This window comes from Nylanderia fulva, unplaced genomic scaffold, assembly GCF_048542155.1.
Source record: "Nylanderia fulva isolate GAGA-0341 unplaced genomic scaffold, ASM4854215v1 Scaffold3, whole genome shotgun sequence".
Classification (NCBI taxonomy): domain Eukaryota; kingdom Metazoa; phylum Arthropoda; class Insecta; order Hymenoptera; family Formicidae; genus Nylanderia; species Nylanderia fulva.
Genome location: NW_028190368.1, coordinates 2472882 through 2499438, shown reverse-complemented (window position 1 = coordinate 2499438; position 26557 = coordinate 2472882). Strand labels below are relative to the sequence as shown.

General features: G+C 33.9%; 5 protein-coding genes across 11 annotated transcripts in view; 2 read left to right on the top strand and 3 right to left on the bottom strand.

Moving 5' to 3' along the window:
• The window catches only part of Slik (Sterile20-like kinase), a 16097-nt gene extending 4997 nt beyond the window's left edge, over positions 1-11100 (bottom strand). Inside the window, exons 1-13 of one of the 6 annotated variants that reach the window (XM_085484361.1) lie at positions 10633-11099; positions 8085-8716; positions 7820-7984; positions 7472-7670; positions 7220-7350; positions 6810-7133; positions 6241-6282; positions 5697-5756; positions 4827-4911; positions 4587-4747; positions 3448-3965; positions 2804-3339; positions 451-2717 (exon numbers count right to left, since the gene is read on the bottom strand). In XM_085484361.1, the coding sequence (XP_085340487.1) occupies positions 451-2717; positions 2804-3339; positions 3448-3965; positions 4587-4747; positions 4827-4911; positions 5697-5756; positions 6241-6282; positions 6810-7133; positions 7220-7350; positions 7472-7670; positions 7820-7984; positions 8085-8243 (4647 nt within the window). In that variant the 5' untranslated portion in view covers positions 8244-8716; positions 10633-11099. Of the gene's footprint in view, positions 1-450; positions 2718-2803; positions 3340-3447; positions 3966-4586; positions 4748-4826; positions 4912-5696; positions 5757-6240; positions 6283-6809; positions 7134-7219; positions 7351-7471; positions 7671-7819; positions 7985-8084; positions 8717-9217; positions 9239-10095; positions 10248-10632 lie in introns of those variants that run through there. The other 5 variants (XM_085484357.1, XM_085484360.1, XM_029299379.2 and 2 more) reach the window with 5 other exon arrangements.
• Positions 11085-12891, top strand: LOC114928301 (NADH dehydrogenase [ubiquinone] 1 alpha subcomplex assembly factor 2). The gene is made up of 2 exons (XM_029299391.2): positions 11085-11432; positions 11842-12891. Exon 2 carries the CDS (start codon positions 11850-11852, stop codon positions 12324-12326), a length of 477 nt encoding a protein of 158 aa, XP_029155224.2. The 5' UTR covers positions 11085-11432; positions 11842-11849; the 3' UTR covers positions 12327-12891.
• On the bottom strand, positions 12396-22193 carry hfp (Poly(U)-binding-splicing factor hfp). 2 transcript variants are annotated; one of them, XM_029299352.2, is made up of 10 exons: positions 22035-22193; positions 21295-21349; positions 18753-18818; positions 18333-18493; positions 16505-16563; positions 15322-15535; positions 14517-15003; positions 13632-13843; positions 13159-13552; positions 12396-13039 (listed from the first exon to the last, which is right to left on the bottom strand). In XM_029299352.2, the coding sequence occupies exons 1-10, from the start codon at positions 22053-22055 to the stop codon at positions 12930-12932; spliced, it is 1779 nt and encodes a 592-aa protein (XP_029155185.2). In that variant the 5' UTR covers positions 22056-22193; the 3' UTR covers positions 12396-12929. The 2 variants fall into 2 exon arrangements, with proteins under 2 accessions (XP_029155185.2, XP_029155193.2); XM_029299360.2 differs by lacking the exons at positions 18333-18493; positions 18753-18818; positions 21295-21349; positions 22035-22193 and adding an exon at positions 17256-17306.
• Smyd5 (SET and MYND domain containing, class 5) lies at positions 21971-24341 on the top strand. Its single transcript, XM_029299367.2, has 6 exons — positions 21971-22255; positions 22355-22548; positions 22757-23049; positions 23120-23435; positions 23549-23726; positions 23807-24341. Exons 2-6 carry the CDS (start codon positions 22483-22485, stop codon positions 24139-24141), a joined length of 1188 nt encoding a protein of 395 aa, XP_029155200.1. The 5' UTR covers positions 21971-22255; positions 22355-22482; the 3' UTR covers positions 24142-24341.
• LOC114928494 (uncharacterized) lies at positions 23307-26557 on the bottom strand. Its single transcript, XM_029299759.2, has 6 exons — positions 26348-26557; positions 26058-26242; positions 25920-25977; positions 25341-25806; positions 24994-25161; positions 23307-24925 (listed from the first exon to the last, which is right to left on the bottom strand). The coding sequence occupies exons 1-6, from the start codon at positions 26349-26351 to the stop codon at positions 24787-24789; spliced, it is 1020 nt and encodes a 339-aa protein (XP_029155592.1). The 5' UTR covers positions 26352-26557; the 3' UTR covers positions 23307-24786.

The window sequence follows — 26557 nt, the reverse complement described above, 5'->3', positions numbered from 1 at the left end:
CGAATTCTAATATATATTTCCTTTCTCTCCCGCTTTTTTAATCTTCCTTTTTTAATTATTTACAATTTTTTTATTTTATTATTGATTAGTCATGCAGATCAAAAGCTCCGCGCAAAGCGACGCTGGATGCAGAAGCGGACGTGTTTATCACAAAAAAACAATCAACCGATCGATCGAGTGTCCTCAGTAAAGATTTAAGACACTCTGCGTCAGTTTGCGTCGACCTTTCGAGTAAACTTAAATTCTCACACATTGTTACAGATGCGTAAAATAAAAAAAAATCATTTTTAAAAGTGAAGCACATCACTGAATCAAATAGAAAACTTAAGCAATTACACTACCAGGCTGTCAAAGATCACAATTTATGCATCCAAGAGAAACATCGATAAGATATAAAACTTCCGGACAATCTGCTTATCCAAGACTATCCCAGATTTGCTCGATATTTACCTGCTTGCGGGGCTTGAGTTGCGCTTTCCACTCACGAATTTCTCTACCGTAAGCCTCCTCCTGCTCCTTCAACTTCAGCGTCTCGTGTTCCATCAGCATCTTTCGCTTTTCGTTCTGCAACTGCTCCAGTTCCTTAATCGTGGCGTCGCTCTGAGCCCTCACCTCCTCGAGCTGCCTGGAATGCTTCAGTTCGAATCTCTGCTGCTCCGCTCGATACCTCTTCTTCTCGTTCTCTTGGAACTTCTTCAGCTTCTCCCGCTCGGCGTCGGGATCCGGAGCGAGGACGGACGACATCGAGATCCTCATCGATTCGCGGAACATCATCTCGCGTGCCTTCATCTCGTTGCGAATACGCTTAGGCAGATTTCTACGCTCCACCGTTTGTCGCTTGATCAGCTCTTCCTCCTTCCTCTGATTCATTCGCTTCATCTGTTCCAGCTCCTTCTCGTGCCGTATGAGCATCTGATGTCTCTGCAGGAAGAATATGTCCTTGAGCTGTTTCTTCAGCAACTGCTGCCGCTCGTGTATCTGTCTTTCCTCTTGTTCCCATATGGCCGCCTCCCTGCCTCGCATCAACTGCTGCTTCTGCTGCAAGAATTGCCGCTCCATCAAGGCGATCTTCTCGCGATGACTATCCGACAATCGCCTCAGCGACATCTCGTGGCTCTCATTGAGCTTCTCCAGAAAGAACTTTTCTCGTTCTTCGTGTTCCGCTTCGAGCTTCTCCTTCCGTATCTTAAACGCATTCTTCCGCTTGTCCTTTGGCATCAAGTCTATCTCTTGCTTCAGTAATCTCAATTCTTGTTTCAGACCCTCTCGAAACTGTTTAAGCTCCCTCTCTTGCTCGCCACGAATTTTCTTAGACGCTAGCCGTAGATCGACCTCCTGCTGCGCCTCGGCCCGCTCGATCTGCTGTCTCTGTTGTCTGGCGAGGGTTTCCAGATCCGCTTCAGCGTTACGCTCCAAGAGTTGCCGTTCCTGCTCGAACCGCTTCTCCTGCTGATCCTTGTTGAACTGAGCCTTCTGCGCCAAATCCTGGAATTGTTTCTGCTCCATCTTCTGCAGCATCTTCAATTCTCGCAGCTCTTGCTTCCTGAATATCTGATCGTCGTACACCTTGCCATTCTCGTCGTCGCCGTAAATCACCTTCGAAGTCGTCGTTGTCACGACGACACCGTCAATCTCGAACTTTCTCGTACGCTTTCTCGTCTTCTTCTTCAGATTCATCATCTGTATGTCCTCCTTCGTCCTGGTCGGTCGAGATATCTCGCGATTGTAATCGGGTTTACGGCGTAGAACGACTTCCTCGTCGAGCACCTCCGTGTGCTGAACTTGATTCAAACGATTCTCTTTATTCGACTCCCTGCTGTCCTGACTGATCGTCGTCGAGATGGATTCGGCGTCGGAACGATCGATACTCTTACTCGGCGTGTGCGATCTAATGGAACTAGAATCGCTCTGGGATCTGGAACCCTCGAAGCTGTCCGGAGAGACTCGTTTCTCCTTGCCGAAGCTTTTGACGTTCATCTCCTTCGGCTTAACTGTCTTCACGATTCTATCATCGGCATGATGCGGCATGATCTCGTTCTTGATTAGTCCGTTCATCTTCTTCGCTCCATTTCTCTCGTAATCGTCCACATCCGGATGCTCCATAGTCGTACCACCGACCATCACTTTGCCACCCTCGTCTCCGCTATCACTCCTCAAGCTCGATCTCTCGTTCGAGCTAAGATCGCTGTGAGACGAACCAGTACGAATAACATTGTGCTTCTTGGATATCGAAGAGTCCTTCACCTGTTCCTTATCGTCGCCAACCGTAACTACGGAGACGTGACTGGTATCCTGTAACTCATCCACAATTGGGCTGACTATAATCACCTCTGATTCATCTAATTTTTTACCGATCCTCTTAGACACGTCGGTAAGTACGATAGGCTGTTCCTGCGGCGTATATTCCAGACTATCCAGACTAGGAAATGCGTCATCGTCGACAATGGAATTGTCATTCACCTGAGTCTTGTTCATTTCGTTGGCAACAATAACTACCTCCGACGTCGGTGAGGTGCGACGTGGAAGAGGCGTCGTCGTCGTCATCGTCGTCGTCGTTGTCGTCGTCGAAGGTGCGTCCACCAGTACAGGCGGATGCGTTGTCACGACGGTGACCTGACTTATGTTACTCGCTAGACTATTCGACATGTCCGGCGAGTCGGAAGTAATGCGGACGGTCGAAGTGTTTAAACGTACTTCTTGCTCGGGTTGAGTTTTTCCTGCAACGTGAGTAATGTTACGTAAGTTGAGATAAAATAAAGATATATTTATTTATTAGGAATTAATACGTTATTCAAATGTTTACCAGTAATAACGACTATGTTGTCTCCGCTGCTTCTTCTTGAACTGCTTTTACTCTTTAGCGGCGTCGACGTAATCACCGACACGTTAATTCCCGAATCTTGTTTGTCCAGACTCTTATCGTCGCTCGCTGCGTCCTTTCGATCGTGTTCCGTCCTATTATCATCCACTTTAACGTGTAACTCGTCCGAGAAGCTCTCCAGAGAATCGTTTCTGGACGATCCCGCGCTGCGACTTTTCACAGTCGCATTCTCAGTCTTTGTTAGGCCAAATTGTGTCTTAATATCCTCAGTGGAATTAGCCTTAACGTTATTCTTCTCCTTTAGGAGCGCCGACGCGATGGTCGATGTGTGCTTCAACATTTCCATACCGTCGCTTATTCTCTTTCCAGAATCCATAGACAAGCGCTTTTCCAATACAGCGTTCAGTTTCTCTCCGACGGATTTTCGCTTTTCTTCTAAACTCTTGTACTCCTCTTTATCTCGTGATTGTAGATCGTAATTCGTTACGTCATCAACGGATAGTAATTTATTTTTCATCCTAAATTGAAAAATTAATTTACAATAAGTTTCCTCTTTCAATTTCATTTCAGTTTCTTCGAATTTAAAATCAATAAAAAATAAATAATTATGAATAAAAAATACTTACCTATCCTTATCTTCTAATGATGATTGCTTATATATTATTTTCGACAAATCTTCAATCATTTCTGGTTTTACAGGTGCCGATTTGCGTTTCTCATTTACTCCCAATTGCTTTTTCAAAGCAGGACTCGATTTGCTATTTATTAATTTTTGATGATTTTCAAATCTTCTAATATTATCGAACAGTTTAACATTATCTTCGTGTTCAGTTTTCTTTATTTTCCCGAAATCATCCAATTCATTTTGCCGATCTTCAGTCTCCAAATTTCTTTGCTCTTTAACGTTTGTCACTTGCTGATCTATCTTTTCATTCTGCGACAGCTTATTAATTTGCGATTTGTCTTCGACAGATTTCTGTTTTCCTTCTAAGTTCTTCTCGACGTCTTTAGAAATGTTCTCTCTTTCTTCGACGTCCTTCTTCTTCTTCTCTTCGCTTTCTTGACGCATAGGTGGTGGTGGAGGCGCTGGTCCTTTATCTCGAGATAATCTACGCTCGCTTGTTTCATTTGGCGGCTTAGGTGCCTGAACATAAATAATTTATACGTGATATTAGCATTCGTTCTTCAAATTCAAGAGCATACAATAAGCTATTACAGTATATTCAAATTTTGTTTTGTAAAAAAATTCCTTGAGAATTCTCTGCTCTTCTCGATATTTTCGTTTAAAATTTCATGTAAAATAGTAGATGCAGCTTTTTAAGTTTTTTTTATTGTATACGCTTTTTAATGTTTTCTATTAATATTGATTTATTAAGTGTAAAATTAATTGGATTAATAACAAAGATATATCTAAACGCTAAAAATATATACAAAAGTATAAAATAAAAATAGAAAACACAAAATAATTTATTATAAACGTCTTATGGAATATTAATTTACTTAAATATTGCAAAGATATGTTAGACATATATTTCTCAAGTTCTAAGTAAGAGAAATTACTCTTACTTAGTATTTTACACTTAAAATGATCAAAAGAGCAATTTAAAAAAAAATTCCTTGAATCTCAAATCTCAATCAAATTCCATGAATTTTCTTAATTTTTCAAAACAAAATTTCTTGAGAATACTAGGTTTTCAAAGTTTTTCCCGGGAGTATATATAATATACACTCTGTGTATATTATATATTCAATTATGCCAAAATACCTGCTTTTTCTCGGTAGATGGAGGCTGAATGTTCTCTTTGGATTCAGCCTTACGTAATCTCTTATTCTTGTCCTCCTTCTCACCATCCCGGTTGATCTCACGTTTATGACTTTCCTCTTTCTTCAGAGGCGCAGGCAATGCGATATTCTCTTTATCAGCGACTAGAAAACGAAAAAATGATTAGTATATTTCATAATATCATAGCCATTAGATGAGGTAAAATTTTATAAAAATGCTAACTTTTAATTTCAGCATCAAGACGCGTAGGAGCGGAGTCATCTGTGATTTGATCCAGCTCCAGAGGAAGCTGAGACGTGCGCTGCTCCTGGAACATTAACATGCACGTGACTTATACGCGAATATAACTAATAAAATAGAGAAAAAATATCTTTCAATTTTTAATCATTTAATATCCATCACTACTGAGATACTAAAAGTAACATGTATATATAACTAGACGCACAGATAAAAATGTAAATCAATGCCACAGATTTACAAATTATAGTTATATTTATAATTTGTCTTTATGATATAAAAAATATAACAATAGAGCATTAAAAAATAAAGATATAAGATACAAAATATATTATTTCATGCTGTATGTATCGTAGAATGGTTTATATAAATCATAAGCTGTTTTCTTAAAGAAACTATGATAAAAAACAAAATATTTTTTTAGTGTATTAAAATTGTACAAGATCTTTTATAGAATAAATAAAACTGTCAAATCCTCCAATATAAACCTCTCTTTCACTTTTTAAAATGAAACCTTATATTTTTCTTATACAAATTCTTCTCATTAATTCACATGTAAAAATATTAAAATGAGATTGAAAAATAAATATTTTATATTTTATGTAATACTATTTAGAACTTTCACTTCATTTATTCCATAATGAAATATCACCAAAAAATCACTATCTTATATGTTTTAATAATTTCAGAAGAAAACAGCTTATAACATGAAAGATCGTCATGTAAAAAATTATTTTTATATTATGTATATTAGCGCATATAGTTTTGATTGTGTATATTATGTAGCTCGCAAGTCTCAGGATTAATCGAACCTTTTCGTTAGCGCACAAATGTCTGATAGCGCAAACTACTAACCTGACATATATTGGGGTAATGAGGCTGGCGAGGGCCAGGTGAACCGCATGCACAGCCAAAGTAATTACAATTATCACAAATACATTCATTCTGATAAGGCCAATATATATTTTATACATATAGAGAATGTTCTACTATTGATACTATTCTACAGACATTTTTAACCACTTATTCCTCATGATTGAAGAGAGAAATAAATAATATATCAACATTTAATTTTAAACGCATGCATTATTATTACAATTATTTTACTGCAACATTTTTATTTAACTGAAATGATTGCACACATCATGCATATAGATCACATATAAATAGAAACAATTTTACATCAAGAATTTCATATTCTTATCTCAATTCAAAAATTTATAACTTATAAATCCTCAACAAGCAATAAAATTTGCTTTTAATTTTTTAGAAATTAATTAAAAATGGGAATAGTGGTTCTAATCGATACAATATCTGATCAACATATTTTAACAATTTTTATCTCATTTTATAATGTGCGACATATATGCTTCATTATTGTTAGAAGCAGCTTACCAATTCGCTGATATTGTTCTCTGTGTTTTTTCGTTTTTTTGGCCTTCTATAATAACGGAAGCATGTAACAATGTGCAATACATGTTAATTTTGCATTGTCAGAAACTCAATGCATAACTATTTAAATTATGGAGAAATGAATATCTACCCTACTATTGCATTAAGACACGAACTCGTCTTGTATTTGTAGAATAAATTTCTTTTTACATATGTGGAAATTGAAGTTTAGATATATGTGTATGTGTGTGTGTGTGTGTGTGTGTTGTGTATACAGTTTATGCAATTTTAATGTAACTATAGTATAAATTGAGATATGTGTGAAGACTATTAAATGAAATATTTCTTCTTTTTTTAAGGTGAACATGTTAGATTTTCATTTATGTAATAGAATATTTGTGAATGCAATTTGTATATTTTTTGAATATAAATATATTTATGTATATTTATATCCAATTCTATAAATTTATAACTAAATTTATCACTAATCAAATTAGTTTCATTGCATATGATCTGCATAATTAACATGTACATAAAGAATTTAAAGTAAAATACATGGTGAAAAGTAAAACCTACCTCTGCTTCCTCGTCTACGAGCTCTTCTTCGACAACGTCCGCCTTATATTCAAGTAACAAATCTCTGATAGGCTTTGGATCTAAATTTCGGCTTATGAACGGATGTCTTAACAAATCGTCAGCTGTAGGTCGTGTGGTCGGGTCCTTTATAAGTGCTTTAGCAATAAAATCATTAAATTCCTTACTCCATTTCCCGGGCTGATCCAGTTTCGGCGGATCGCTTTTCTGTATTTTAAGTAGCACTCGCATCGGCGACATTTCGTGGTTCGGTGGCTCCATTTGTGCAAACTCTATCAGAGTTATACCAAGAGACCAGATGTCCACCTAAACAATCGACAAAAACATCATATAAGTTGAAATTAGAATCAAAAAGTATACTAATAAAAGTAATATATAAGAATATCACTTACTTTGAAGTCGTAGGGATTATCTCTAAATGTTTCACATAAGACAACCTCGGGTGCCATCCAATAAGGTGTGCCAATAAACGTATCATGCTTCTGTAAAGTATACTTGTTCTTTGCAGATACTCCAAAATCAGCTACAAAGATAAAAATTCTTATTATGTTTATATTATATTTACGCAGCAGTAACAATAGCAGTATATGTAGCAGAGATATATTAAAGATTATTAAGATATTTACTAAAGTTGAGATATTTACCTAATTTAACACCTCCTGCCATAGTAAGTAAAACATTCCCTGCCTTTAAATCCCTGTGTATAACTTTAGATTTGTGTAAGAAAGCAAGACCTTTAGTCATATGCTGACAAATGTATGCTATTTGCATTTCAGTCAGTGCTTTTTCCAGCTCGACCATTATAGAATCCACAGCACCGCCATCGCAATACTCGATTAACATCTATAAAAAAATATTTCTTCTTTTTATTTTCTATTTTATAATCAGTAATTAATCATTTAATTACATCATAGAAATAATTAGCCAATTTATTAATTTCTATTATAAGTACTAAAAATATTTTTACAAAAATAAAAAAAAATATAACATACCCATAATTTTCCTTCAATAAAATAGGCTTCATGTAACTCAACAATATTGGGATGTTTGCATTCTGACAAAATATCTATCTCAATCATAAAATCGCTAAGATCATCTTCTCCCTCTAAAGCGCACATTTTTGCAGCAGCAAGCTGATTGGACTGCCTGTGCTGTGCCTATAGTAAACAGTAACAATCGTTTAAGAATATATTAGACTAAACAGAATAACCACACTAATATAAACTAGAGAGAGAAAGTTCTTTTAGACAATATTACCTTATAAACTTTGCCAAATGCACCATCGCCTAGTTCACCCACCATTTCCCAAAACTCCTCTGGATTACAGTCCATTTTAATATTGTTGTACAGCTTCTTCTTCTTTGCATCATTGCCACCGAAGTGGAATGCTTTCCTCAGATTCGATAAGAATGACATTTTGGCAGTTACAGAGTTTGATATATTTGCAAATACACTCAAACCAGACTATTATTACAATTTAAACACTCTCTTCTCCAAATACTCTTCAACTGTACAAAATGTAGCTACTAATAACTGTGTATTAAATTCGTAAAATGTTATTTTGTTCAATGCTCAAAAGAGCTCAGTAACTATTATTTCTCAGTGCTGTAATAAGCAGTACATTTAAAACAATGTATTAGCTTCATACAGTCCACATATTATTTTTAATATCTACTGTATCAAGAGTTCTTTAAACACAAATATTAGTTTTAGATCCCTGCTGGATACCAGGGGACCGTGCCGCACCACTCCCGCATTTTTGTAAATTCTAAACCACACTTCTTAATTGATTGCTATCGTGTTCAAACTGCTTTGAGCACAGATAAGACGAGTGCGATCCATTGCTCTTCTTTAATTATATACACAGAGTATATAGATATCAAGCAGATCTGGAACAAAAACATATAATACATTACTTCACCAATCATCTTTTTGCTTGCACAATATTGATTTTATCTTGATTTGTCTTCATATAACTTGGTATTTGATTTGGTTGTAAAGTCAAAGTATATTCTTTATATTTCATTTATATATCTAATATATTAGAGTTGTTAAAAAAAAAAAAAAAAAAAACATTTTTCAATATAATATATAATAAAATTATATTTATTATTATTGTGTTGCTAGCAATCTGAAAATACTGAATATTGTAGAAATTCCACTGATGGAGAAAACTAGGACATAGTCAGTGGAACAACATTCCAGCCATAAGATCTCTCTATCTTTCTCTCTCTCTCTCTCTCTCTCTCTCTTTCTTTATATTGGTTTAGAACAGGAAATTACATACTGCACATACAAAGTTGTATAATAAGACTCGAGTTTAAAGTTCTTTAAAGGAACAATCTATCGTACGTAAAATATAATTTATACACATAAACGCATATACTTACGTTATAAATGATACAAGATAAGTAAAACTAAAGAAACCTCAGATATCATTGATAAGCTAAAAAAAATTACTATCTTTGATAAAGTGGGTATTGTCAACACACAGATATAAAGGAACACGAATCTTCTTCAGTAATTTAACACAATAGCATTACATGAAAATTTAAACTTTTACTATTTTAAATTGACAATTTTTCCAGTTCAATCATTGTTCCGCCCTATTAATTAATATTCTGAATGTACGAGAAATCACGTAATATCAGATTGTGAAAAAATGCGGAATGACGGGACGCCAACATATTTCACTCTTTCGCGACTCGACGTTCCTGCTTTCGAGAGGAAGAAGAGGAAGATAAAAAAAAAAAAAAAAAAAATCACAACGCAACAATGAACGATTGCGGGAAACGTCTCCTTAATCGCGAATGCATTCTTGCGTGGGCAGGACTTGCAAAACGTCCCCGGATCGTTCCTCGCGGATCGAGGAAACGGAAAGAAAATTCGATTAGGCGTTAATACTCGGCGGAATACCGTTGCTGGGGTCAAGAGGGAGGAGGAAGAGCCCCCCACGAGTAATGCACACCAGTACGTGGAAAAGCGCACACGTAACGTCCAGCGGAGGATGCGTCCTGCTTCGGCGATAATCCTCTTTAGAACACGATCCGTCGTAATCTTCGCCCTCCTCCCTGATCGATAACCCCCCTTTAGCCCCCACGTTTGCGTTGATTTATCGCGAGATCGTGGCAGCGTAACGAAGATAAGAAATCGTATGAACGAACGGCGAGCGATGACCAGAGGAGAGAGAGAGAGAGATGGAAAGTCCGAGTCGTCGACAGGTGTTGACGCTCGGTCACGCGGGGTTGACACAATTTTGACAAGTAACCTCGGGTCACGTCTGTCAGCCGAACCGATGAATCTCGTTCCTCGAGAATCCCCGAGAGTCCACGTTCATCCGTTCACGCCCCGGAACACGTCTCGGCGACGACGACGTTGGCGAGAGACAGGATTGCGCGAAACTATTGCATGACGTTTCTCTGTCGTCAGAATTCCGCGCGATAAAACCTACGGGTTTCTTTTTTTTTTTTTTTTTTTTCTTTTTCGCAGCTGCACCTTCTCCGTGCCTACCTGTCCACCTACCTCTATCTACCTACCTATATAATCCCCCTTCTCTCCAAAATACGAATATATACGTAGAATCTCATTTTGAACGCACAAAGTGCAGAGAAGTGCAGCTGGAAAAAGAGAGAGAGAAAGAAACGGGGGAACACTCGATGCATCTAGAAAGAGAGAGAGAGAGAGAGAGAGTGAACGAGACTCGACTTCGTCCCGAGGACGATGTCGGCGAGTGACCTCTAGGGCAGGAACGTTCGACGAGAACGACGATGACAGTTGATCGCGAGAGACAGGACGTCTCGCTTACCTGGCTTCGCGCGATGACCCGGAGGTCTTGGACGCGACACCGCTTTCCTCCTTCTTCTCCTCCTCCTCCTCGCCCTTCGCGCTGCACAAAATCCAGCGGAATGTAGCCGCTTTCTAGCCGAGAACCGTCTGGACTTCGCCCGTCTGGCTTCACGGGAGCCGTTCTTTCCCGGGGAAGAGACAACGACGCACCATTTATTGCACGCGCGATCGCGCGGTTCCCGTTCTCGCGACACTCGCGTAGCCGAGCTATCGCTCGCGAGGATCTCTCGGAAAGTCTGCGGCGAAGATACGCACGGCCATTTTCGACACCGCTCTCTCACCGACACGCTGCGTTGACTCGTTGACAGTGTGTGCGCGTGCGCGCGCGCGCGCGCGCAGTCTCGTGCGTGTGTGATGCGGCGAGACGCCGCGCCTGGAAGTGACGTATCGCAGTGCCGTCACGCAGCTGCGATGCGGGCCCGTCAGAATTCTTCTCCGGACGTGGCACGCGCCGCCGCCATCTTGTCCTTCGCCGATGCGCTTCAGTTTCGCCAACCTTGTGGCAAAAAAATCACTAGGGAAGATTCTGATGACGCGAAAGTTACTGGAAAGTTTGGCCGATTTTAGTGACTTTCTAGAAAAGTTATTAGAAATTTTAGTAACTTTCCTTGATTGGTCGATAATTGGACAACTCGTTCGCGGGAATTGAAAACTAATCTTATACGAAGAAGAAAATACGGGCTTTATATATATATATATATATATATCTATCTTAACCTAAAAACGGATTGAGGACATTATTTTTGCTTATATCGAATAGTAAGTATTCTGTGGGATTTAATCATGAATTATACGTAAAATTATAATTTGTTTGAAACTATTTGAAATAACTCTGTTGCCATTTCTCGTATGTTTAAAATTATATTTAAATAATATCTTTTTGAGGTTATCATCCTGTCGAATTATGTTTAATTGAAAAATTTTTAAGATTTTTGTTATATTTCTCATTTTATTATATTTAGTATATTATATTATTGATATATATATATATATTTAAATATATTAATATATACGTATATATATTATTATTAACATATATGTAAATAATAATTTATTTAAATATATATATTTAAATAAATTAAAATATATAATTATATAATATTATATAATTAAAATTTAAATAAATTAAATATATATATTGATTTAAATATAATTGTTTTTTCTGCAGTATATACCATGGCCAAGGAACGCGGTGTCATAAAACTCATTTGGAATAATTTCATAGCTTCACTGAAACCTCGATTCGCTCGTCGTAGATTAGTAGGTGAAGATTACTATGGCACAAAGTATTACGAGGAAGATATTATCAATTCCAGACGAACAAAACCCCCTCGATATTTTGAACCGGTGAACAAAGAAGACTTTGAGCAAGAAATACCCGCTGAATGGGAATCCTGGTTGAGGTATCGTAGAAGGGACCCACCTACACAGGAAGAAGTTGAAGCCAATTATCAAATAGCGATGAACAAGAAGAAAAATGCTGCAAAGTTATTAGAAGAAAATAAGCCCAAGGATGAAACTACTAAGGAATCTACTCTTCCCACTCAATCATCCGCTTCTCAGCCTCCTAATCCAGGAAACTTTCCAGTTTATGAAGAGTATAAACATTTTGGTAACAATTACACACCAAAAGATCCATATAAAGATCATTAAAATTACATAATATGGATCTCGTAAAGCTTGTTTATGTATAATGTATATAAATGTATATAAATATAGGTATTGTATAATATGTAAAACAATTTATTAATATTCTATTATTTCTATACATGTAAATTAAGATATATCACGCTTTCCTATAAAATTTTACTTTGCGTTGAAATTATAACACTGATACTATATAATGAGTAGTTAGAATAGAAATATTTATCTTGAAAAATTATAATCGTCTAGAAATATATAACTATCTTGAACTGTATGTGTAACTGCAACTATGGAAAAAATAACTTAATCATGATCCGGTTTACAAAGAGAGAAAAAATGTGTGAACGTACGCGGATACTCTTATCATTTGATCAATCTGCATTTTTTTCAAACTACACTGTGCAATTCCTACATTTTGCAATTTAATCACTACGAATTTATTGTTTAGAATCATGATTGTTATCATATAATAACTTCTTTTTAATGTTCAACGCGTAGCTAAGAGATTTCAATTACAAATAGTAGTTTAACGACAAAATTCACAGTGTCAGTCATTAAATATGTACCTCCTTTATACGACTGAAATTGATATAAACTCAATATAAGAGCGCATCAACCAGAAAAATCGCTATTGTCAAATAGGGCCTGGTCGTATAGCTCTCCTTTAACCAATCGCCCACCGAAATAACGACCATTTAACGAATCTCTTGCACGTTCCGCTTCTGAAAATAATGAAATTCAATAATTACTTGATTAATCGTCAATAGGATACAAAGTAGTTTAGATTTCTCACGCTCGGATGAGAGTATAATCAATCTGGATATGTGTAAATATACTTTACCACTCATTTGAGAGAATTCGACGAATATTTTGACGATAACTTCCGCGTTTTCATCATCCTCGGACTGTCTCTCCTTATAAATAATAACGCGCTCGACCACACCAAATTTAGAGCACTCATCTTGAATTTCTTCTTGTAGGGTCTCGTCCACATCCTCCGGCGCGACCATGTTTCTCAGAATAACTACGCGGGATTCGACCTTACGCATAAGCTTTTGCATAACAAGATGACGCGCACTCTGGCCTTTGATCGACATATTTTCTTGCTGCTGTAACGTTTGCGGTTCCGTTTCCTCCAATAGCTTCTTTTGCAATTCCTCCTGTTGTTTTTGATGAGCCGCTTGCTCTTGCGCTCGTCTCATAATGTCGGAATTTGCGGTTGTTGTAACTGGTATCTAATAAGTGTGACATTTTTTTTATATGTGGCAAAAATTTAATTAAATATTAATCTTAATATATTGATAAAATATTTACAACTGGTGTGCCGACAATTGTAGGAGCGACAACGGCGGGAGGTGGTATAACGACCGGTTGACCGGGAATCGGTTGGATAATAGCAGGCGGTCGCGTTAAGGTTTGCGGTATGGCTATACCAGGTGGAGGTATCACCGGTGCGACCGTCGCTACTGTTGGTGGTGCCATTATTGTCGCAGGTGCTATGGTAGGTCGTACTACACCAGGAAGTCCTACATAATAGAAACGATGAAAAATATTATTCTCTCTTCTCTTGTGAGTTAAAATTTTTTTTATCAAAATGTCTACTCAAATTGTGTAAAGAAATTCCCTGATAAAAATAAAAATATAAAACAAAAAATAATTTATTATAAACGTCTCAAGATCAAAACGTCTTATTAAAATTAATTATTAAAGTTAATTATTAAATTATTTATCAAATAAATAAAAGATATTAATTTAAATATATTATCTATTAAATAATTGAACAATTTTCTAAAAAAATTATAATTTATACAAAATCTTGATACTAAAAATAAATTAAGGAAAAGTGAGCTTTATTGACCAACACCGGTGTTGGTCAATAAAGCTCACTTTTCCTTGGTTTGTAAAATTGGACTGGCAATCACATCTCACTTTTGGTTAAAAATAAATTGTCAATCAAAAATAATCACATAAAATTTTAATAAAAACTTAATATTCCTAAGATATGTTAGACATGTTTCTTAAATTCAAATAAGAACATTAACACAAAAGAATAATTTTTTAAAAACCCTAACTTTCCCTAACTCCCAATCAAATTCCATGAGAATTCTCTGATTGTTCAAGGTTTCTCTCGTGAAGTATACATCCTAGTTATATGTATAATATTTTGCATATAAATGCAAAATTAATAGATTTACAAACCCTGGTTTAGGAGCGGCGGTGCGGCTGCTCCAAGTTTGGTGAGACCTAACGCAACCGCATTACTGGCGACAGCGTCCATCGCTTGAATCTTTGCTGTTGCAGCTGCAGCGGCTACCGCAGCCGCGGTCGGCATCATGCTAGTACCACTAGGTGGTCCCATGAGCGCGTTCGGAGGTGTTATGGCTCTGCCCACTCTCAGATATTGACCACCCAGATCGAACAAGTTCATGGAAGCGATAGCCTCTAGCGCGGCCTGCATGGTCTCGTACTCGATGAAACCGTATCCTTTGTGCCGATGCGGCGAACTGCCCTGCGCGAGCTTACAATACGTAATCGGTCCAAATGCCTCAAAAACTGACTTGATGTCATCCTCGGTCAAATCTTGATGTATCGACGCTATATAGATACGATTGTAATGTTTGCTCTCCTCGGTGATTTCATCGATCACCGATTGCGCTTGTGGCATATTGGACGGACGTCCTACAACCTAAGAAAATTATACATAATCTATAAGATGTAATATTTGGATCTAATACTATATTAGCATATTTTTGAAACTATTTAATAAGTATAATAAACAGGATATTTGACAGGATACTTAAAAAAAAATAAAATACTTTTTTTACAAAATATAAAGTATATACTAATAGATACATATTATGTGAATAAGATTTTCGAGCAAGCTGCAGCTCGCTCGAAAATCGTAAATATCGAATAAAGAACTAAATAAAAATTTGCCGACCTCCGGCGGGATGATAGGATTGCTGGGGGACAGGAAATTCGTTATATAGGTACGTCCCGCTACCTTGATGTTTCGGCCACCGATCATGACACCGTTCATTTGTTCCAAAGCGAGTTGCGCGGCTTCGGGTATCTCGTATTCGACAAAGGCGAAGCCCTTGTGCTTCTGCGTAACGGGATCCCAAGACATATTGATGGATTTGATCGGTCCAAATGGCAAGAAAGCTTGCCTGATCGTGTCTTCTTTCAACTCGAAACTGATGCTGCCCACGTAAACCCTGTTGTACAATTGTATTTGTTATTAACATTGTTGCTACTTGTTTTAACATATAGTTGCATTTTCTTAATAATGTAATTTACTCAAATTCGGATATCAATCACTCACACGTCAGAATTATCACATGTGTAAGTTTAAAAAATAAGTTTTAATCTTACAAATGTGTGTGTGTATCTTGAATATTGAAAAGTATATTTTAATTTATTATAACAATTCGTGCAACATAATAATATTAATGTTGATGAAAACTATCATATTATATATAAAAAGAAAATAAAAAATGTACATATAAAAAGAAAAAACAAACTATATTATTTATTTATTTAATAACTATATATAAGATTAAAATAAAAATTTTTGCAAGTGATTGAAATTCCGTTTTAAATAATACATGCAAATATATTTAAAATTAATTGAACTATTCATATTGAAAAAAGATTCGAATAAACTATAATGTTTAAAACTATATAAAACATGCAAGAATTATATGTATTAATGTATACCAATAAAGAATACATATTATAATACGATTATGATACAACGAAACTGTTATTAAGAGAAATTAATATTAATATGAAAATGAATAATGTACTATGTACGTATATATTAAGTGATATACACATATGTATACCTATGTGAACAGATAATGATGTATCTACTAAAATGTTTGATAGTAATGTGAATAATATTAAAAATTAAAGAAATTAATTTCCGCACTCTTTTAATGTGATTAGAGATCTTATCGATATTACTAAAGTTAAAACAGAAAGATTTTGCGATTTAAGGATCAATAACATTTAAATAATACACGTTATTAATAGACTAATTGTAAGTCGCTAAAAAGTATATGTAAAATAAGAAAATATGCTTAAAAAATAATAAAATTTTCGGGTGTATTATCTTCGACTACAATGACAAGTCTTGCACACAGTTTGACAGTTTCAAGGGCTAAAACAAAGAACAAACAAACCTGCACATGAGGGCGAGAGCCTGCTGTCTTTGCACTTGATTCCGTTGACTAGCCATTTGCTGTAACACAAAGGACCAGAGGCCTTCTATTGATATCCCTCCCCCATTTTACATACATCATGTCTCATTAATTTTAAGTAAATCCCTCAAGCTCTTTTACCATTTCAACTTCTTGGCTCGATTTCTTCAATTAATAATTTAAATTTTATTAAAAATACATAATATTCGTACCTGTGTTATAAAACATAATTTATATGCTTAATTATATAATTTTATATAATTTAGAGTATAATTTAAAGAAATGTACACAAATTTCTATGATAACAAATATAATTTAAAACGATAACGTATAAATAAATCGTAATAAATATTTTCCACAAATATATAAACTATTATACTTGAAAAAAATTCTATATAAAATGAATTGTTACTTGAAAGAGTAAAATATGTGTTTCAAAATTATCTTTGTTACATCTACTAAATTTAAAAATAAATTTAAAGTTATTTTTATGTCTCATTATTATTTTTCAAAGCAGAAGATAGTCGAGCTCAGAAGTGCAAATTATTCGAAGATTCATGTATTCATTAAAAGAAAAAAAGTATCCTCCTTCGCGTTGTACAGCTCTGCTCCCGCCGACTATTATTAACAAATTGTCTAACCTTTTGTTATGGTAGAGCAACTCGGGAAAACGTTTAGGAATCGATCGTATAAGGCAGACTATTTTTTCTTTCTTGATTTGATTCACACTAACCTGCACATTAGCAATAAAACTTGCTGCCGCAGGACCAACTTATTCTTCTGTAGGAAAAAAAACGAACCAATCAGAATTTCAATGTCCAATTTTCTTTTCTTTATTTTTGACACGACTCGGCGGGATGAGCTATATGTTAAATATCTCAGAATCGTGTGCGAAATTTCTTTGTGTATTAAAACTCTTGCACAATGCTAGACAACAGATGATAGGAATAAAGACCAATGTCCATGACCCACGATGCTAGAATTCGATCCAATTTTGTGGACAAATTCTAGCATTGTCGACATTGATCTTCAGAAATAGAAAATATCAATCAACAGAAAAAGAAAATAGATATTATTTCCTGCTCCTATTGAATATTTCTATGGTCTGTTGCCTGGCATTGTGCAAGGACCTCCACAATTACATAAATTGGCAAAGAGCTGAACAGAGGAAATCATTTATAAATATAAACAAAATGTAATAAAATTTTATATGAATTTAATCACCAAATTGGCTAATGAACATATTTCAATACATATAATTAAATGCTTTATCGCTCATTTATTTGTTGTAATCCCAAAATTTGCTTCTGTCAATTAACAAAAAATTAATATTAAAATGTTGAAAAATGTTGATTTATATCATTATATTGATCCATTATTTTTTTTTGTTTATTCGTTAAAATATTTTTCTGGAATGAAAATGTCTTTACAAAAATTAACAAATATATTTATAAAATAAAATATTGTCTAGTTTACAATATTTCAATAAATGCAAAGTTTAACAATTTTTTCAAATTTCAATTGTTTTAAATTTCAATAAGCAAATTTGGTGATTTAATTGTTATATTTTATGTATAATATACATACATACGTTTATATATATATATATATCCATTATGCATTCTTATACATATAATAAAAAAACTATTTCAAATATTTATGATAGTTTGAAAAATATAAATATTGATAATATTACATATTAAATTGTTTACAATTCTATTATCTTAGAATGTTACATTTTAAGAATGACTCAACAGAAAATAAAATGAAATATATAAATCGTAAATAGATTCAACATTTGAAAAATTACCTGTTGTTGATGAGCCAATGTCTGCTTCATTAGGACCATCTTGATACTTTGTTCCATTGCATACTTTTTTGCTCTGTTTACCGTATCCTGTTGTTCGGATGTAATTTTTGGTAGGCCGGCTCCCAAAATTCCAGGTAATGTGAGGTACTTAGCGCCAGGTCCTGTATAATGATAAAACGAAAGTTAGATTGTTCTAGGAGAGGAAAATGAGAAACAAAAAATATTTATTGTATCAGATCTTATCAGCAAAACGTCCATTAAAAATTCGTGTCAATGCTCAATATTACTTAAATTGGACTGACTTAGAAATTATAATGTCACTATTAATTTGATACATCATGTACAAGCTTCTTTAAAAATAAAACGAATTAAATTAATGAAAAAAGACTTAAATACATAAAATAAAATTATTATACGTACCAGCAATAACCTGACCTATCTGATTGAGATCATAAATGGGGCCTGATAAGAATTCTGATGCATTTCCTACAAAGAAATCATATGTTAGACTGCTATTCGTATTAAAGGCGATAAATATATATATTAAAAATATTCCAACATTTTGAAATATATAGAGATGCGCTACGCCATCAAATTATTTCTTAATAATTCTCAATTTATGAATTAGGAATCGATTTTTGTTAGCAAATCTTTATCGGGTGATTCTTACAATTAAGATGCAAAATTTTAACTCTTCAAAATTTCATAATTTAACTTATAAAAATATATAATAATCAATAAGTAAAATAATTCTATAATTGCTAATATTTTAGGAATCTAAAAAATTTGTTTCTTGATCAGTTTCTTTGAGGGGAAACATATATAACATATATATGTAACAATTCGTACATTCAGGTAACAATTGACGACCTATTGCCCTAGATTAATGAAACTTCTTATTAGTCGCACTGCGAGCGCATTATTCTTATTCATATTGTGGAATATCTTTTTTTTCCTAACACGGGAGCACCGTGACGCCATGCCAGAAGCTGCTATGATAAAACCGTCCTCCGAACTGTAAGTTTACAGAAATTAAAACGATCAAGGAATATATTACAACTCTATTAATAAATATGGCTGTGTGTATGTCAGTGTGTTTGTGTAAATATATTATAGAGATATGTGTATGCAAATATATATATATATACATGAAAATCATGTATTATTTTTTTTGTGCAAACATCGAAACGGAGAAATAATTTCTCGTTTGATGCATGCTATTGGAAGAAACAAGGCAGATTCGACGATAAGAATTTTTTCTTTTTTTCTGAAGCGGTCCGAGGTTTGTATCAAGACAAACGTAACTCGGACCAAAACTGTTATCCGAGATATTAAAGTTTAGATAAAATTAGCAGTTATTTAGGCCGAGAAATATTTATATTAAGTTTATAAGGTTTAATTATTACTGTTTGCATAATCAGCCCCAAAAATCAGATTTACTTATAATTAGATTAGGTATCATAAACCAATTTGGTCTGCTAGTCTCTGAAACAGAAATCAGAAACAGAAAACAGAAGTCGGTTTGACTTTTTCAAGTGAATTAAAGGATTCCTAAAAGTTTTGTTTTGATCATTCGATTTACAGCTAACCGTGTTCTGGGCTGAGCAATGACGGTTGTGCGCAAATTATCCGAGATTGAGGCGACGCACAAATCTGTAAGCACAAAGCAAAGGAGAATACTCTCAGTGCATTTTCTGCGCCATATTCTTAGTCTTTGCCTTCACCAACCTAACATTTCTCAACCTAACACACCTTTTTTTTCATGTAGCAATGGCGAGATCGTAATCATAAATACAGGCGCGTGAAATTTTTTTTCCACGATTAATATTCAGGATGCGACTAAAAAATTTTCAGTAACATTGAAAATATTATATAAATTCCAGGTCACATTCAGGTATAGATCACTCGGACATCGTTATAATGTGCCTCGAAATAGCGCTTCTCCCGGTTGATAACAGAAAGACAGAATAAAATGAGAAGACGTGAAATCGACGAGCTTGGATATGTTTGGTCACAATAAGATGAATTCAATTAGACGGATCTTTAAGCGATCATCAGTGGCTATATCGACGTCCAAGTGTTAGAACTTAATCGCGATTTTGTGTTGTCACCTAATGTAAAGTACAAATATGTGAAATATAGCAATTTAAAATATTCACCCTTCGCCATTGCCACTCCCGATTACGAGCCTCTAGATATATTTAGAATTTGGAAGATAGAGATATTATTGTTTTGATAATAATAATTTTGCAAAATAAACATATGTATCAAAACGTAATATCTCTCAATTGGTACATATTATACTGAATTGTATTATAATAAACGAGAAACGAGATTATACATCGTTGTTAATTGAGAAAGATAAAATTAAAGCAATGCCTATTTGTGAAAGAGACTCATTATCAGGACTGGAAAAACTCTAAACCCTAAAATGCTGACCTATCTAAAGTATGCATCATATTTGGTACTCGGCAATAGATGCAGTATCAGTGGGAGTTTGTTAAACACTGATTTGTTCTGTTCAACGAATGTAGCGTTCTCTTTCTTTGTTTGGCGCACGCTCATGATCACAGCTCAGTCGTAGGCCACGGATTCTGTACTGTCTCTCCGCTGTAACATCTCAGAACAGAAGGACAACCATACATTAGTGTGATTTAAGCGCCATACAATCATCTATTACCCTAGCCTACCGAAATTTATGTTCAAACTGCTTCTCAATAGACGTATTCTGCAGTTTTACAGTCTGGCAGCATTTTAAGAGAAAACTATAGCACCCGAGTGTCCTAAGTAAAGTAACTATGTATCGTATTGCATTTCCATGTCATGTTCTCGTTCTTAATATACACATGTTACACTCGTTGTCGTTGCTGTGTTCATCGTGTATCCCACTTAGCATAGAATTGTGTGTATATTTCACTTCTTACAGGCATAACGAGACTATCTGGCTGCGTTAGCAATTTACCTTCTACTTTGCTCTTCTTCGTCGGTGGCTCCATACTGTTTTGCGACGTTGGTGTCTACAAAAAAAGAAAAAATACAAGTCCAATAGCAAGTGCAATAAAAAATATTTCAAAAATTGCTGACAGTATCTCTATTACTGATCAGTGGACTTTTGATACACAAATTGTATATTTGTTACTTTTTGCATACTCTACAAGAATATTAATAATGTGAACAAACTATGTTTTTAATTAATTAATATTAATTAATTAAAAATATAAATTTTTCACATTATCAATGCTCTCGTAAAATGTGCAAAAAGTAACAAATGTGTAGTAACATATGTAATTTGCATATAATCCAAAGTCTATTGATCAGACAATATAAAAAAAACAATTGACGTTAAAATTGTACTATTATTATATACTAAAATCGCTCACATATATTCTGCGGGATTAAACAAGAGCAAGAAATCAATAGCATCATAATATAAGTTCTTCAAAACATTGGCTTGCTTAAACATTTCATATATATCTATATATATATATTTTTTTTTTTTTTAATTTATTCGCGATCACTCTCAATATTTTACGCGACCACGTAAAAAATTAATACGACGCGATCAGCTACAGATTACTGCGGACTGTACATATCTGAGAAAGTGTAGCTTTGCCCGATCGCCATTAAATGCCGCTGCCTAGCGGGTGTTGGCAAGAAGATCTCGAGAGACCACGTTTTTCCTTCCACGAAAAATCTACTTACCATGGCCATGGTTCCGTTCATCGTGCCTTCGTGTAGGACGAGATATTCTGGTGATCCGCAGAATTCTCGAGGAATCGCGAGCCCTAAATTACAACTCACAAATTACTCACACTGCCGATACTCTCTTCTTCGCGGAAGTGGAGCGCTTTTGGCACCACCGACTTCCGCCAGTTGATAGTCTGCGAAAGAATCGATTTTATCAATTGTATTATAATAATGATGTAAAAAATATTTATTTATACGTGTGTGAGATATATATTTATATATTTGCGAGAAAATGTGTACATATGTCTTGTTCCTTTTATCTCTCTCGATTACAGAAAGGATTTGATTCCGGTGGTAGATTCGTGTGACAGCTTTCGTAGGAGAATTGACATGTGTATTCATGGGTTAGGTTTTCTACGAATTTCGGCGATTTTTCTTTATTAAAGCTCTCTCTCGCTCGCCGATGTTTAATTCGACAGCAATTATGGAGAGTAATGATTTTATTGTCAAAGTGGTGAACAACGAGAAGGTAAATTGTATTTGAAATTATTCACCGCATATTTTCATTGATATTGAAATTTTTTTTTTATATATATAGTCTCTAATCTCAAAGACTTTTCCTTTCATTTTGTCACCTGTTAGTTGCGAATGATATATTTATTGGAATATTTATTATGTATTATTTATTCTTATTTATTAATATATTTATTATATATTAAATATATTTTATTTTGTAGGGTAAAGGACTGTTCTCCAAGCGTGTATTCAAGGAAGGGGATATTATATTTGAAGAAAAACCCATAGTCTGTTGTCAGTTTTCATGGAACTCTGATTATGGATATTTAGCATGTGATCATTGTTTGAGACCCTTAGAAACTGCTGAGGAAAATGCACGGAGATTAACTGGAAACTCAAATCTCTTTCTACCACATAGCGAATGTTGTGAGACGAACAAAAACTTAATGACCGAATGTCCTGGTTGTGGAACAAAATATTGTAGTATAGAATGTCAGAATGAGGCATTTCAAAGGTGATTAGGAATATAGATTATATTATTTATTATTTTATACTATATATTTTATTATACTCTATACTTTCAGATATCACAGCACCTTATGTTTGCAATCAAGGGTGAAGGATGATAGCCATCCTCTTATACAATTAAAAGAAACTTGGAAACAAATGCAGTATCCACCAGAAACTGCGACAATCATGTTGCTGGCTAGAATGGTTGCCTTAGTTAATCAAGCAAACAACAAGCAGGACGTTTTATCAATTTTTTCACAATTTTGTCATCGCACTACAAACGATATGCATGAAATTGCACACAATCTGTTAGGAGAGAAATTTATGGGTCAAATTGATGTCTTACAACAAATGATGCAGACAGCTCTTGATACTGAGTACACTACACATGTATGTAAAGAAATATATATTAATATAGATAAAGAAATATATATATTAATATAGGTAAAGAAATACATATTTTACATGTACATTAGTATCAATTAACATTATGTGATTTTCAGTGGTTTACCCCAGATGGTTTTAGAAGTTTATTAGCTTTGGTAGGAACAAATGGCCAAGGTATTGGCACTAGTGCATTTAGCCGATGGGTGAAGAATGTTTCTGCAATAGATTTGCCTAAGGATCAAAGAATTTATATTGACAAACTGATAGATAGACTTTATGATGAAATGGAGGAAGGTAATTTGCAATATTTTCTTCAAAATATTTTGCACTCTAGTATAGATAGTATTTATATAACTTTAGACTTTCTTTTGCAGTGGTAGGTTCATTTTTAAATAATGAAGGATCTGGTCTTTACATTGTACAATCATCGGTGAATCATAGTTGTACACCAAATGCATTGGTGGACTTCCCTCATTCGAATAGCACTTTGGTATTAAAAGCAATACGTGATATACAAGTCGGTGAGGAAATTTGTACGAGTTATCTTCATGAATGTGACCTCGAAAGAAGTAGATATTCGAGACAGAAGGCATTGAGCTCGTTATATTTGTTCGTTTGTCACTGTGACAAATGCCAAGTGCAAATTAATGATCCTAATGTAACATCTGATGAAGAAGAGGATGATGATGATGATGATGCATCTAGTTGAACAGATGCAGAGAATAATTAAATTATATTAATAATATACAATGTTAGATATATATTGAATATATCTGATATATCTAACATACTGCAAAATAAAAACATCCAACCACACAATTATCTAATAACTATATTATTAAGATTACTTGGATATGTATAATGCACCAAGTGAGCATTATGTAAATCAATAAAATAGCATATATAAGACATGATATTTAATAAATTTGAATAAAGTTTAAAAAAATACTTTATTAATATGATAGAGGCTTTAATGGCATTTCTATATTATAATATTGTATACAAAAAATTTAATACAGTGCTTTTCACTTTTCTTATTTTTACTAACTTAAATCGAAAGAATTAATTTAAATTATTAAATTTTCTCTTGCAGAGTTACAATGAATTATTTATACTTATTACACTATTATTACACAAACATATATATATATATCTCACAAAAATGTAATATATATACAATTGTACACAATTATGCCAATTTAGTGTGTATATTCTGCAATTTCAGAAATTGTTACAAAATTAATATCTTTTTACATTATATGTACAAGCACTGCATTAAATAAATATACAGTTTGCTAAATACTTATTTTTTCATTGAAAGGATTTTTTTTATTTATGATTAATCAGTCTGAAACTAATCTCGGTTGAGTGTTAACTCGTTTCTTCCAACTGTCATAAAATTAGCTACATAGTCAGGTAATGGTAATGGGAGTGCACGTTTTTCTATTAAATTAGTCAAGAAATTAACTATATTGTGACTACGAAATTCCCAGCTAAAAGAAAAAAAATTATATGAGTGTACAAATTTTAATTTTAAATGTGTATAGAAAAATATTCTTACCTCATACGGATATTATCATAGGGTAATAATGAAGCTACAGCCTCGTGTTGTATAGATTCTTCTAATTCGTTTATAACAAGTAATTCCAAAGTCGGAGGGTTTTTGTGAAAACACTTTTCTGCATAACTTTTTCGTTGCTTACTTTGTGTATAGTCTATACCATTATTACTGCAACAAGATGTATTATTTAGAAGGTATATAACTTGTATCTCTATGTATATAAAATATTATAATATACATATATTGCATGCGTACACACATATATGTATATATATAAGTATAATATTACATAAAAGTACAATTACAAAAGTAAAAAAAATATATTTTTTATTATTTTGAATTGTTACCTGATGATAGGACGAGATGGTTCATAAACTAATGATTGTTGAATGTCTTCTGAATGCAAAGTGTTTTGCTGCTTGTTCCACAACAATCTTATTAGAGATCTAAGATCTTTACCCATGAGCTTAATTCTTTTGCTACCATTATAACCCAGAGCAATAGCCATCGATTGTGCAATATTAGTTGAAATATTCTTTTGTGAACAGAAAAAATATTTGTGGCCCGAAAATAAAGCAAAAAAGATAGGCATGGCAGTGTATGCTTTTCTTTTTGTTTGTTTCTTTTCCTTAATATTTACGAATGTGATGTCGTCATGTACTGCAGCTTTTACATTTATATTTAAACTTTTTGACTGAAATTCTTTCTTTATGGTTTCTTGAATCTGTCGTATTTCCAAATAATTTAATGAGCTGCCTGCACCCGTTAACTTGTAACCGTACCATATCTTTCTCTTGTTATGTCTACTTATATCTAAAAAAATCATACATTATTTTATATATCACAATAATATAACATATATTAATTAATATTTCGCACAAATTAAACATTTATAAACAATTTAATATTCAAAATTGTTACTTTACCTGTTACTTCTAGTGCTGTCAATCTATTATCCAACTCTTTGTCTCTTAAGTTGATATTCTACAAATAAAAGCCAAATTTAAGAATAATATTTCAAGTATATGTACATAAAAATTATACTTCAAAAAAATAATTCTTACATCAAGAATTTGTCCAATAATGAGTGCGACATTGTAAGCAGTGAATGTTTTGTGTTTCTTTATTAATTTAGACTTGACATCGCTCCAAGATATCTCCGGAAAAATGGGCATTACACTGCATTCTATTTCGTCGAACTTGAATCTTTTTATCACAGTGATTACCTTATATTTAGTCAATTTTGGTGCTGCGACATTCAAAAGTGGAAGTGTTAACGAGTTCCGGTATCGGAAACATAACCTCAAAAATGTTATTTAACCTCTAACTTCTCGCTTTACAATTAGTCACTTACCCATGATCGCTGTTATGAACAATATCCATATAAAATTATTGTCGATATCATATAATTGTATGAAAAATTTGAGCACTTTTCAAGTCAACAAATCAATCATTTTCCGATTCAAGATAAACATTACAGTCGTTACAAATTATACGCGCCAAATGTCATTCGAACGCTACATATATTTAGCATCGACATATAGAATGGACTGAACATTGCGAT

Bases quoted from the DNA above. Each gene is read 5' to 3' on its own strand.
- hfp (XM_029299352.2), bottom strand. From the start codon at position 22,055: ATGAACGGAACCATGGCCATG. The intron at 18,494-18,752 runs GTACGTATAATA...ATCATTATACAG, and splicing joins GATAGGTCAGGTTATTGCTG to GACCTGGCGCTAAGTACCTC. The intron at 16,564-18,332 runs GTAATTTTTCAA...TTTGTGTTACAG, and splicing joins CATTGGCTCATCAACAACAG to CAAATGGCTAGTCAACGGAA.
- LOC114928301 (XM_029299391.2), top strand. From the start codon at position 11,850: ATGGCCAAGGAACGCGGTGTCATAAAACTCATTTGGAATAATTTCATA.
- LOC114928494 (XM_029299759.2), bottom strand. The intron at 25,978-26,057 runs GTAAGAATTATT...TTTTATTTGTAG, and splicing joins TTATTGGACAAATTCTTGAT to AATATCAACTTAAGAGACAA. The intron at 25,162-25,340 runs GTAACAATTCAA...ATCTTGTTGCAG, and splicing joins CCATCTCGTCCTATCATCAG to TAATAATGGTATAGACTATA.
- Smyd5 (XM_029299367.2), top strand. From the start codon at position 22,483: ATGTTTAATTCGACAGCAATTATGGAGAGTAATGATTTTATTGTCAAA. The intron at 23,436-23,548 runs GTATGTAAAGAA...TGTGATTTTCAG, and splicing joins ATACTGAGTACACTACACAT to TGGTTTACCCCAGATGGTTT. The intron at 23,727-23,806 runs GTAATTTGCAAT...TTTCTTTTGCAG, and splicing joins TTATGATGAAATGGAGGAAG to TGGTAGGTTCATTTTTAAAT.